Genomic DNA, 14,305 nt, shown 5'->3' with positions numbered 1-14,305 from the left:
TCCATCTCAAAAAAAAAGAAAGAAAGAAAAGAAAAACTTTGTCTTCGCAGGATGAAAAGTATACTAAGCATGCATCAATATGTTAAAGTTGGCATGTTTCATCATATTAGGTCTAGTACCTATAATGCATTTCCCTTAAGCAAGTTTTTGTCTTTGATATTAGATATTCTTTTTTTTTTTTTTTTTTTGAGACGGAGTCTGGCTCTGTCGCCTGGGCTGGAGTGCAGTGGCCGGATCTCAGCTCACTGCAAGCTCCGCCTCCCGGGTTTACGCCATTCTCCTGCCTCAGCCTCTGGAGTAGCTGAGACTACAGGCGCCCGCCACCTCGCCCGGCTAGTTTTTTTTTTTTTTTTTTTTTTGTATTTTTAGTAGAGACGGGGTTTCGCCGTGTTAGCCAGGATGGTCTCGATCTCCTGACCTCGTGATCCGCCCGTCTCGGCCTCCCAAAGTGCTGGGATTACAGGCTTGAGCCACCGCGCCCGGCCTGATATTAGATATTCTTTGATTTAAGAACCTCTAGCTTTGATCTCTTCACTCTAATTCCAGTGGGGTGCTTCACTCTAATTCTAATCACCTAGGTCATATTCTCTCATCTCCATTTTGATGACAGAAATTGTGGTGCACGCCCCATAGTACATTCAGACAGAAAGCTGCTATCATGCTGGGAGTGCCAACCAAGACCAGATTTCCACACATATAATGCCAAGTCCCAGAGTTTTCCCTCGAGATATGGGGCAGAGCCAATATTATCCAGTGCTGGCATCACTTGGCCATGATTTAGAATTCGCTAGTAGCAAGACCAGCAGAGAAGGCAAGCATGGAAAGGCACAAGAGGCGCCCAAAGCACTCTTATGTTTCCAGGGAGTACCAAACCCCCAAAAGACTATTTCTCAACTTTGTTCCATGAATTAAAGTTGTGAGTTATTCACATGCAAGATGCCTATAAGTGAAATAAAAATATATTCACACATCTGTTCATCTAAAATAAGTCATTTAACAAAAAAGTTGAAAAACATTATGCATATTGGGTGATAATGTATTTATGTTAAGACGTTTTGATTAAAATACCTAATTTTGAGGAAATAATATCCAATTTTTTGGTTTGGGGATTATTTTTAGATCATGAGGCTGGAGATGGAGTCCTGAGCCCAGAAGAAGAAGGCATGCTTTCAGAAGAATTAAAATGGGCATCCAGACCTGAAAGTATGAAATTAAGTGGACGAGAAAGAGAAAGGGACAGTTCACCAAGCAGCTTAAGAACACAGCCAAATCCTCAGAAGCTCTGGGAAGATATCCCAGAATTACCTCCAATTCATAGTTCTTTAGCACCCCCCAGTGGGCATATGTTAAGTCATGAGGATAAAACAGAAATAGGTGATAATCAGTTTACAAAATCTCACAGTCGACTATCATCCCAAATTCTGGTTGCGGGAAATGTGGGACAGCTTCATGGTATTACACCGGTAAAACTGTGTCGAAAAGAATTACGTCAAATTTCCGCCTTGGAACTATCATTGCGACGTTCCAGTCTTGGAGTTGGGGTTGGATCAATGGCTGCTGATTCCTTCGAAGTATCTAGGAAACCAAGTGACTTAAAAACTTAGACATTTAATAATAGGACTTTAGTAGATATGTAAAAAGATTCCTTTTTCTAACCTGTTAAAAACTAAAGCTCAATTTTACTACCTCTTTCCTCAAAATAAAGGAAGAAGGGGAGGAAGGAATCTCTAATTCTTTTATATACTAGAGATGTGTACATCTTCTATAGAACACTTGGGGAGTTTTAATTTATATTCCCATAGTAATCAAACATGTTTCCCAATACTTGATAATATTTAAATATTTACATTTATAAATACGCTTAAATGTTTTTCCAGGCATATTTGAAGAATAAAACTTATAATAGACTAAAATATCTTTCAAGTATGTATTATTATATAATATAAATGTACATTATATTATAAAAGTATTTTACAGTATAACTATATTATTGTTATTCTCAAATACAAGTATATTGTTATTTATTTTTAAAAGATTCAGCTAAATACTGCTTTTGTCAGAGGGAGTCACCTGCTGCATATGTGGGCTAAGACAACCTCTCAGCTTTATGGATTGAGGCTCATTTACAGTCCTCAGAGTTCACAGAAATGGTCACTCTTGACTTTTTAAACATGCTCACTGTTTCTGGAATTTTTTGGATTTTTAAAAATTTATAATGTTATATTTTTTGTTTACTACTATTATGCAATGTAAGTTTTCATGCCTTTCCTGCTCTATACACTCAATATATCTCTCACTATGCTACTAAAATTGGGAGAAGTGGATGCTGTTCCATGGAATAGGGAAATGATAGAATAAAACTAAAGCATTGTAACATTTCAAGAGAAAGAACACTGGTTATGACATCTCCGGTCATACAGAGTATGTCTGTAAAGCTTGAAGTCTCGCCAAAGCATCTTTAATGATCTGATGGGCTTAAGTCTGATATTTTTCTCTACAACCTCCTTAGTCAGGCTTTACAAACTGGCCAAACTACATTGGGGCTGTAAATATGTCAATGAAATTTTTACTAAAATCTCCAAGTTTTTCTGGCCAAAATTTTACTATATAATGTACAATTTAGTTTGGAATTAAGAACTAAACAGTTTACCCATGAAATGTAGCTTGTACTTTTTAACCATATTTTTCAGTTATAGGAAACATCCATCGTAATGACCTGAGAAATTATTTTGTTACTTAAGTTGTTCTTTGTTACTTTTCCAAACTTTCACTTGTCAACCAAGGTTGAGTTTCTTAAACTAATTAATGTTTGGGTGGGGGCTGTAGCAAAACCATCCTGACATGGATGCTTACTCAGAGTCACCCACTTCCTTGCTGAATCCATTTTTTCTGATGTAGTGCTGCTACACACCTTTTCCTTTTGTCCTTCCCTCTGTTGCTGTGGACTTGATCATCTCACATAGGACCCAAACTGCCACCCTGTGCTCAAAGACTTAAGGCTTCCTTTCTCTCATTGCTAGCCCCTAGGGAGTAGAGCTTCTTGGTCTCCTTGCTAAAAACCAGTTCCTTTAGGAAACAAATCAAAACAAAACCAACTTATAAAAAGGAAAATAGTTTATCTCTTAAGCATGGTACTAAAATTTATTTAAATTAAATAGATTTCTGTGGACTTAACCTGGGAATGAAACAATTTTTAATATTGGTCCAATGAGATACTATTTTCTAAATTTCAAAAACCTAATTTACAAACTAACTGGGAAATTTTATTTTTACCAGGGACTGTTTGAAGTCAGATTCTGGTTTCCAGCTAGTCTTCCATTTTTATAAATTTATGTCTATTCATATATATAAATATAAATCATACAAACCAAAGGTAAAACATACACATTATAAATATGTATAAATGCACTGACCTTTTGCCATTTATATATATATATATTTTATATATATATATACACGCACTTGTATATATACAAGTATATAAGGAAATGTGTATTTCCACAGGTAAAACTAGTATGTGTAAATTAATTATTTCCAATTAAGGCATAGCACATTACTTAATCTTACAAGGAATTTATAATTAGGACCTTCATTAATAAATACATATTTATTTAAATATATTATTGCTGTGCTTTGCTGAAGGCACTGACCTTTTACCATTATCTATATATATATACACTTGCATATAAACACTTGTGTGTGTATATATATATATATAGTGTATATATACTTGTATATAAATATAGGGTATACATTATACATTATTTCATTATATATTTCATATCATAATGATATATAGTTATAATGTATATATAGATACAATTTGTATGTAGACATAGATATAGAAGTAGATAATGGTCGGCTGGGCGCGGTGGCTCAAGCCTGTAATCCCAGCACTTTGGGAGGCCAAGACGGGCGGATCACGAGGTCAGGAGATCGAGACCATCCTGGCTAACACGGTGAAACCCCGTCTCTACTAAAAATACAAAAACTAGCTGGGCGAGGTGGCGGGCGCCTGTAGTCTCAGCTACTCGGGAGGCTGAGGCAGGAGAATGGCGTAAACCCGGGAGGCGGAGCTTGCGGTGAGCTGAGATCCGGCCACTGCACTCCAGTCCGGGCGACAGAGCAAGACTCCGCCTCAAAAAAAAAAAAAAAGAAAGAAAGAAATAGATAATGGTCAATGGTGAGTGCCTTTAACAAGCATAGCAATAATATATTTATAAATATGTATTTATTAATGAAGATCCTAATTATAAGTTCCTTGTAAGATTAAGTAATGTGCTATGCCTTATTTAGAAATAATGTATTTAAGAATGTATTCTGATACTGGAATCCTACTTGCTCAAGAAATTAACACATACTTGTTTTACCTGTGGAAATACACATTTCCTCAAAGCCAACTCACTAATAAAGCAAGAAAATTTATATGAAAACAACAATGATTAAGTTTGATTATGCAACTGTGAGCTGATTTCTAAATAACAAAGGTATGGTTTTTTCCTGCCTTTTGGTTAAACATATATCCTTTATATAGTATGACAGATTTCATGGCACATATGCAAACACATATATAAATAATGTCATGAATAATATATTCTGGAAATGAACCTCTGGTCATTCTAGTTTAGTCAGTGTTCTCACAAAGGAAAGAAAAAATGAGACACCTACCCAAGGCAAGTAAAATTACTGTTTTACATTTACTAATAATGATTTTACTCTTTTTCACATGCTTTTTCTAAACGTTTTGTCACTTTATTGCCTTTTTGCATGTATATTAAATGTTTGTGGTTTTCTTTTTTTTATTTTTTTTTTCTCTAGCTGTAATAAAGCATTTGAAAGGAAAAATATTTGTAAAGTACTAGTTACTTTCCTAACTCTAGAGTGTTATAGCTAACAGAGACGGAAAATTCTGTAAGGTGGGAACCACAGGTGGTGAGAACATTGATGAAGGTGCTTTTGTGCTTTAATGTGTGCTTTCTTTTTGTTAATGAATTTTTTTATTGTTGCCTCAATTCTTCATATCTTCATGAACTCAGGGTCCAAGGAGTCAGCAAAAATATGATCTTCATTAATTGTGGACTAGATTGCCACTAGCCATTGCCTTGTTCAGTCTAGGCCAATAAAGTGAGGAATGCTTATTTGAGACTAAATCCCTTATATAGAAAAAAAATGAAAGTCTTATACTAAGTTTTGGAATGACTATCAGGGAGTGAAATCCTCAGTGGGCATTGGGTTCTGTGGTCAAAACAAATTCTTACATTAAATGCAAGTATGACATACTTCGATCTTTCACTTATTTCCTTAGGCACCTAGTCGTGACTTTAAAACAGTGGGGTATCAGTATTTGAAAGTTCAGGTAGAAACTTACTTATATCCACAATTCCTCTCTCAACTTCATTGGAATTTTAAAAAAAATTCATTATGTATATTTTACATTTAAAGTTATAACAGATTGTAGGCTGCCTTAACACTGATAATATATTCTTCTACATTTATATTTTCAAAAATTGAAAATAAAGGCGAGAATGAGATCCATCTGCAATAAGCATCTCAAAAGCATTGGGCATATAGTCCTTTTGAGCTTATGTTGGCAGAAGGGTAGGGTACTGGGGAGCCTCTGCCCAATAAGGAGAAGTATTTTATCACTGTCATTGCTGCTGATAAAAGCAGGCTCACTTTTCATAGGTTTTGTTGTTTTTAAATTATCTGTAAATAATGCACCCCTTATTGCCTACACCGAGGTTGACTGCTGCGATTCCTTCCATTCCTTGGACTGTACTGCATACAAAGATAAAGCATCAAATACTGGAATAGTGTTTGATTTTTGTAATGGCTTTCATGTTGACCACAACATGACTTCAACATGGAGTTAATCAGAACAAAAGAAATTATGAAAAGAAATCCCAGAAAAAGTTGATGTTACAATGATAGCTTTTGATATTTTGCATAGTTCTCATTTGTCTGTCTTTATGTTTCCTTCAGGAATTTCTACTGTGAGTCAACAGAATTGGCACTATTTGAAATGCTAACTGTAATTTGATTGAAACCAAATATATTGAATTAGACTTACATATTATGTTCTACCGGTTAATTATAACACACAACTCTATTCAGTTATCTACAGTACTTTAAGAGAAAAATACAGGGCCGGGCCCTGTGGCTCATGCGTGTAATCCCAGCACTTTGGGAGGCTGAGGTGGGTGGATCATGAGGTCAGGAGATCGAGACCATCCTGGCTAACATGGTGAAACCCTGTCTCTACTCAAAACACACAAAAATTAGCCGGGCGTGGTGGCGGGCGCCTGTAGTCCCAGTTACGTGGGAGGCTGAGGCAGAATGGCGTGAACCCGGGAGGCGGAGCTTGCAGTAAGCCAAGATTGCGCCACTGCATTCCAGCCTGGGCAACAGAGCTAGACTCCGTCTCAAAAAAAAAAAAAAAGAAAAATACAACAATCTCATAGTCTGTTATAAAGAGCAAGATCCCTATATGCCTAAGGAACAAAATCATTCACAAAAGAAAATAAGATAAAATTCAATATATTTTAAAAAATGTATACTTAATGATTCTTGGAAATTTGAAACTATTAATAATTATATAATTAAAGTAGAACAAAAGGAACTATTTTAAAACCTTATTTGTATACTGTATTATTGTGTTTTCAAGCTTACTACAGTACATATATAAAGCAAGTTATAATTTTTCAAGTCCAACGTGGTAAATATTGTTAGAAGTTATGTGATTGGCCAGGCACAATGGCTCATGCCTGTAATCCCAGCACTTTGGGAGGCCGAGGCAGGCAGATCACGAAGTCAGGAGTTCAAGACCAGCCTGGCCATGGTGAAACCCCATCTCTACTAAAAATACAAAATTAACCAAGTGTGGTGGCACACACCTGTAGTCCCAGCTACTCAGGAGGCTGAGGCAGGAGAATTGCTTGCACCCGTGAGTCAGATGTTGCAGTGAGCCAAGATCGCGCCATTGCACTCTAGACTGGGCAACAGTGGGAGACTCCATCTCAAAAAAAAAAAAAGTTATGTGATCTGAAGTGTCTTATTTTTAAACGAACCTTTCCTTGGACCCCACTCCACACTTACCAACAACAAATTATAGGCGTGTACTTACTCACCTTTCATTTCCCACAATGATCCAGGATTCCAATAGCTCTAAGATGACTGGAGTGGGAGGGAGACAGAAGGGAAAGAGGTTTATTTGAAAGCATTCCATAGACAAAGGATTTTCAAAAAATATTTTGAGAGAATACATTTCTCTGGCATAAGGACTGAAACTTAAATTCAACCTTTGGCTAGCTCTAGACACTAAAGAATACTCTTGATTAGTACTGACTTTGCCATTTAAAAATAGACAACTATTTTTTATACTGGTTTTTATTTTTTATACTGGTATATTTTTATACTGGTTCCATTTCCTATATTTACTGTTCACTCAGGATATTATGAAAAGAAGCCATCCTAGATCATATTTGAATATAAGTTATGGAGCCATTCAATAGAGAATTACAAGAAATAGCAGTTTGTGGTAAATTCCAATCAGCTAACAACATACACTGAAGGAAAGCAGTTAGGACTTAAGTGATTTTACCTTTGAAGAACCATGAATGATATGCCAAAATAAACAAACAAACAAGAACGGCTGTAGGCAAAATGGGATTTATTTTTGCAAAACAATGATATCTCAACTACTACGCTTATTTTTTCCCTCTGCTAAAATATCCCTGAATTTGTCTACTGAAAAACGTGTGTATAAAAAACTTTAATTCAAGATTACAAACCAGCAGCTACTGGCCTGCCTTGAGAGGCTGGATTAACATTACTCATTTTCATATGTGGGCTGTAGTTCACCATCCTATCCTCTAGGAGTGAAAAGCAGCGAGGAGTTTTCTTAGTTCAACTAATTGATAATTTTCATAATTTATAACTATTAAAGTCAAAGTGTTGTTGTTACTTTCTAGCATACTTTTTCTAGATGGTAATAATGAGAACAGGGCAAGGTATTTTAATACTGAGGATTTAATCTCCTTTTGAAATTTCCATCACCTGGGAGGGTTGGGCAGCATCTGAACTGTTCCATTCAAGGCCTGGGGCTAAGCCCATCTGTTTCACCAGACACTTTCCTGGCTAGCTCCAGGTGTCACCAGCTGTTAGACATGTCTAGAATGACACAGGCTGTAATTTTATTAATAGAGTACATTAAATGATATTTTCTAAACCAGTCTTTTTAAAAAAATCTATTTATGAATCACTACCCCACATCTAAAATCAAAATCATATTTTTCAAATGCAACACAAAGTAATTAGGAGGGAAATTACTATTTTTGCTACATAGTAAATAGTCTTGTTTTATCAAATAAATGCTTTATCAAATGAAAGCACTTTGAAAATTGAAGCATCATATATGTTTAAGATTAAATTATAAGTAGGTTTTCTATACAGTTGGATGTCAAAATGGGCTAACTGGCACACATGGTTGTTTATTTTATATATATGCAAATCATAAGACATCTTCTAAACAAACTCAGTTTTATATATATCTTCTAAACAAATTCTCAATTTTAGTTATATATGTTTCAACAGTATAAATGAGAGTATTCTCTGGGAAGATTCATGTGAATTCTAGCAAAAATGTTTTAAAGACTTGCTGAATCTATTTTTATAGGCATAGAAGTGCTTCATGACTATTTCTTTGATTTATGAGTGAAAGAGGATGTTTGCTACTGGATCTTTGACCACCAGTTTTTGGCTATTTATTACTTGTTTTTTTAGTAACAATTACATTTGTGAGTTATTGAACTATGTCTGGAAAAATAACTTTTCTTAAAACTGATATGAATTTTAAACCCTATTTTCCCTCAAAGAAACTATAAAACAAGAAGTTAATTTTTTTGCACATGTATAGGTATATGATCAAATAAAAAGCAAATCAGTCTTCATTTAGCATCTGAGACTTTTAGCTCCTAAATACAAGAAGTGTATTATAATTAAATTTAACATTACCATAGTGGCCTCTCCTTCATAAACATTCAGAGGGAAACTCATTCCCCTTAGTTTGCAAGTATTTGCCAGTGTAAGAAATACTTTTTCTCTAGATCATAGCACCTATGACCTGAGCAGGCAGGGAAAGAGAAGGTCAAGACTTTAAGGGTAATAGAACCTACAATCATAAATATTCTAGTCGATTGTGAACAAATAAATCAGAAAAGGAGAATACTAACATACAGTTTTCCTGAGTTACCTTAAGTGGTATGAGGTATTCTTAGTAAGGTTTACTACAAAATTCAGTATCTCCCATGAGAAAGGAAGCTAGGTTTAAGCATTTGATTCTGTGAGTTTAGTTGGCCCTTCACCCTTCAAGACATGGGTCAGCACTGTGGGGTTTAGTTCTTATATGGGAAATAATCTGTACCTCTTCCAAAGGGTGGGCTGGTAGCTAAAGTTATTTATTTTCTGAAAACATTAAAAAATGGCATCTACATGTAAATGCTAAAATGTAAAGATGGGAATTTCTACAGGCTTTTAATTTACAGGCATTTCCCTGCTTTATATTTTCTATCAACCTTTATATTTGTGCTGATAGAGTTGAAAACTAAAAGCCCTACCCCTCAAGGAACTTACAGTCCAGTGATACTACTTATGGAGAGAGTAAATCAGGGCAAGGAAATAGAAAATTAGGGGTGCTTTTTCAGATGGTAATGATGTTTCTGAGCTCATATGTACATAAAGCTGTAAGAACTATATGTAAACATACTGATCAAAAAATGCTTCTGTAATGTACGGATGCTCAAAAGGAGCAAGAATCATAAATTGTATCTGAACATGGAAATCACATCCAACCAGCTTTGATGGAAGAAGAAGAGCACTTTACAGTTTTAAGTCTTACATTTGGGTCTTTAATCAATTTTGAATTAGTTTTTGTACATGGTATGAGATAGGGGTCCAACTTCATTATTTTGCATGCAGATATCCAGTTGTGTCAATATAATTGGTTGAAAAAAACTATTCTTTCCTCATGAAATTGTCTTCATACATTTGTTGAAAACCAATTGACCACACAGGTTTATTTCTGCACTCAATTTTATTCCACTGGTCTATATGTCTGTCCTATGAAAGAACCACACTGTCTTGATTATGTAGTAAATTTTGAAGTCAAAGTGTGAATCCATGAACTTTGTCTTCTTTTCCAATATTTATTGGTTATTTGGGGTCCCTTAAGTTTCCATATGAATTTGAGGACCAGTTGTCGATTTCTACAAAAAGGGAGATGGAATTTTGATAGGAATTGCATTGAATCTATAGATCAATTTGGGGAGTACTGCCATTTTAGCAATATTCAGTCTTCCAATCCATGAACTTGGGCTGTCTTTCCATTCTTTTAACCATGTGTTTTAGTTTTCAGTGTACATGTCTTACACTTCTTTGGTTAAATTTATTTCTAAATATTCTTTTTGATGCTACCGTAAGTGGAATTGTGTTCTTAATTTCATTTTCAGATGGTTCATTGCTAGTGTCAAGAAATACAACTGCTTTTTATATATTGATCACTATTTTTAGTGGATAGTAAATTGGTTTAAGAACACATGCCATGAATCAAGAAACTTCGGTGGTGCTTCCCCATACAAACTAATTTAATGAGCAGAAACCCCAACTACTTTTTGTTGTTGTTGATAAAATTTTAGCTGTTTATTTTTAAGACTATTTCTTTAGGAATTGTTTCTATTTTATTTCTAGGCTAAGGGTGGTAAGAGCACAGTAGGTCATTTGGCATTTGTAGTCTATAGTATGAGATCTTTCACATGTATTTTTCCTATAAGTGAAACACAAAGGAACAATCCTGAGCAACGCATGTCTCTCTGTATCTTCAGAATACTTTCTATATATTCTTCAATGCTATATACTGTATTTAAAGATTATAATGCTGACAAAGTTAATTTATTCAATAAACTTCTATGCGCTAGGTCTTCATGCTGAGTGTCTAAATGCTAAAAGAAACAAAGCTTAATAAACCACAGATCCATCCGCCAAGGAATATACAGCCTGTTGAGGAAAGACAAGTAAACAGGCAGTCACATTCGAATTTGCTCATGCAACCACCATTTGAATGCAGACAATGACCCTGGCACTGTAGTGACATACCAATGAGTAAAACAGACCAGGTCCCTGCTTTTAAGGGCTCATAAAGTAAAGAGGAATATAATGACTCTGGTAAAAATATAGAGGGTACTGTGGGAGTATGGAGGAAGGGCACCTAACTTTTAGGGGTAAGGTAAGTGAGAATACATGGTATTTGGTTTTCTGGTTCCTGCACTAATTCGTTCAGGATAATTGGCCTCCAGCTGCATCCATGTTGTTGCAAAGAACATGATTTCGTTGTTTTTTATGGCTGTGACTATTTTCTTTTTCTTGGAGTTTATTATTTTCTTCTTCTTCCTTCTTCCTTCTTCCTCCTTCTTCCTCCTCCTCCTCTCTTTCCTCCCCTCTCCCCTCTCCCCTTCCCCCTCCCCCTCACTCTCCCTCTCCTTCTCCTTCTCCTTCTCCTCCCTTCTTCTCCCTTTTTCTTCCTTCTTCTCCCTTCTTCTCCTTCTTCTGACGGAGTCTAGCTCTGTTGCCCAGGCTGGAGTGCAGTGGTATGATCTTGGCTCACTGCAAGCTCCGCCTCCTGGGTTCACACCATTCTCCTGCCTCAGCCTCCTGAGTAGCTAGGACTACAGGCACCTGCCACCACACCCAGCTAATTTTTTGTATTTTTAGTAGAGATGGGGTTTCACCATGCTAGCCAAGATGGTCTCGATCTCCTGACATCCTGATCTGCCCGCCTAGGCCTCCCAAAGTGCTGGGATTACAGGCGTGAGCCACTGTGTCTGGCTATTCCCTTTTTCTTAAGTAGCTTAGTTTTATCTCTCTCTCTCTTTCTCTCTTTTTTTTTGAGACTGTATCTCATTCTTTCACCAAGGCTGGAGTGCAGTGATGCAATGATAGCCCATTGCAGCCTCAGTCTCCCAGGCTCCCACCTCAGCCTCCTGAGTAGCTGGGACTACAGATGTGTACCAGTACACCTGGCTTTTTTTTTTTTTTTTTTTAAGGTAGAGACAAAGTCTCAAACTGTTGCCTGGCCTAGTCTCAAAATTCCTGAGCTCAAGCCATCCTCCCGCCTCAGCTCCCAAAACGTTGGGATTACAGATGTGAGCCACCACACCTGCTGGTTGCTTAGTTTTCTCTATACTTATCACCATTACATCTCCGTATTTTCCACCAGAGTTGTGCAATTTTGTTCAAAAGGTTCAGACATATTAGGTAATCCATCATTTCCATTTTCTTTTCTTGGAGACATCCCTTCTAGAGCCTTCCATCCTCTAGTGTGCTCTCCAGGCCTGCTACACAGCTGACCTCCTGGAACCTCTCTTCACCTTCATCTAGGGCAGGGGTGTCCGATCTTTTGGCTTTCTTGGACCACACTGGAAGAAAATGAATTGTCTTGGGCCACACATAAAATACACTAACAATAGCTGATGAGCTAAAAAAAAAAAAATTAAAAATCACAAAAAAGTATGTTTTAAGGAAGTTTACAAATTTGTGTTGGGCCACATTCAAAGTCATCCTGGGCCACACACCACGGGTTGGAAAAGCTTGATCTAGGGAATTCTCTTTGTTTTCTCTCTTGGTTGGAGTTCCGGAGTTCCAGTTTACCAGATCCCACGTTTTTCTGTTTCTTTTTCTTTTTTGAGACAGACTGTCACTCTGTCATCCAGGCTGGAGTATAGTGGCATAATCTCAGCTCACTGCAGCCTCTGCCTCTCAGGTTGAAGTGATTCTCCTGCCTCAGCCTCTCAAATAGCTGTTATTACAGGCATGTGTCACCATATTGGGTTTTGTTTTGTTTTGTTTTGTTTTTTAAATTTATTTTTGGTAGAGATGTGGTTTCACCATATTGGCCAGGCTGGTCTCAAACTTCTGGCCTAAAGTGATCCACCTGCCTCAGCCTCCCAAAGTTCTGAGATTACAGGTGTGAGCCACTGTGCCCAGCCACATGTTTTTCTGTTTCTTGATATACACCTTTACTTGGATGGAGTGCTCCTTCCAGCAGTTTCCTGAGGGAGAAGCATATATGGAAGCTAAAATTTTTGAGAATTTCTTGATTTTTGACATGTTTTCTGGCTTTCTGCACTGCTTTTATTTCCTCCAAGTCCTTTTTTTTTTTCTTTTTTGAGACTGAGTTTTGCTTTTATTGCCCAGGCTGGAGTGTAGTGGCTTGTCCTCAGCTCACTGCAACCTCTGCCTCCTGGGTTCAAGCAATTCTCCTGCCTCAGCCTCCCAAGTAGCTGGGATTACAGGTGTGTGCCACCATGCCCAGCTACTTTTTTGTATCTTTAGTAGAGATGGGGTTTCACCATGTTGGCCAGGCTGGTCTGGAACTCCTGATCTCTAGTGATCCGCCCACCTTGGCCTCCCAAAGTGCAGGGATTATAGGTGTGTGCCACCACACCTGGCCACTGAAGCTCTTTTTTTTTTTTTTTTTTTTTTTTTCCTTGTTTGTTCATTGTAGGTTCTGTCTTTCATGTAAGGAGGTTTCTTCAAATAAATGGAGATCATCAGCTGTTCACCACATTTAAGAATAAGGTGATAGCTGGGCATGGTGGCTCATGCCTGTAGTACCAGCTACTTGGAAGGCTGAGGCAGGAGGATCTTTTTTGTTATTATTATTATACTTTAAGTTCTAGGGTATATGTGCACAACGTGCAGGTTTGTTACATAGGTATACATGTGCCATGTTGGTCTGCTGCACCCATCAACTCGTCATTTACATTAGGTATTTCTCCTAATGCTGTCCCTCCCCCAGTCCCCCCACTCCCCAACAGGCCCCAGTGTGTGATATTCCCTGCCCTGTGTCCAAGTGTTCTCATTGTTCAATTCCCACCTATGAGTGAGAACATGCGGTGTTTGGTTTTCTGTCCTTGTGACAGTTTGCAGAGAATAATGGTTTCCAGCTTCATCCATGTCCCTGCAAAGGACATGAACTCATCCTTTTTTATGACTGCATAGTATTCCATGGTGTATATGTGCCACATTTTCTTAATCCAGTCTGTCACTGATGGACATTTGGGTTGGTTCCAAGTCTTTGCTATTGTGAATAGGGCCACAATAAACGTACATGTGCATGTATCTTTATAGTAGCATGATTTATAATCCTTTGGATATAGACCCAGTAATGGGATTGCTGGGTCAAATAGTATATCTAGTTCTAGATCCTTAAGGAATTGCCACATTGTCTTCCACAATGGTTGAACTAATTTAC

The 14,305-nt window shown here is 37.1% G+C and overlaps 1 protein-coding gene across 5 annotated transcripts in view; it reads left to right on the top strand.

Annotated features, from left to right (window-relative positions):
• KIF27 (kinesin family member 27) overlaps window positions 1–3,732 on the top strand; it is an 89,567-nt gene extending 85,835 nt beyond the window's left edge. For 3 of the 5 annotated variants that reach the window (XM_026448974.1, XM_026448972.1, XM_026448977.1), the window contains one exon: window positions 1,120–3,732. In XM_026448974.1, coding sequence (XP_026304759.1) covers window positions 1,120–1,604 — 485 coding nt within the window. In that variant the 3' untranslated portion in view covers window positions 1,605–3,732. The remainder of the gene's footprint in view (window positions 1–1,119) is intronic. The other 2 variants (XM_026448973.1, XM_026448976.2) reach the window with 2 other exon arrangements.
• Window positions 3,733–14,305: the final 10,573 nt, after the last annotated feature.

The sequence above is a fragment of the Piliocolobus tephrosceles genome, chromosome 14, assembly GCF_002776525.5.
Source record: "Piliocolobus tephrosceles isolate RC106 chromosome 14, ASM277652v3, whole genome shotgun sequence".
Taxonomy (NCBI): Eukaryota; Metazoa; Chordata; class Mammalia; order Primates; family Cercopithecidae; genus Piliocolobus; species Piliocolobus tephrosceles.
The sequence above is the reverse complement of the archived record's forward strand: the minus strand, read 5'-3'. Positions and strand labels throughout refer to the sequence as shown.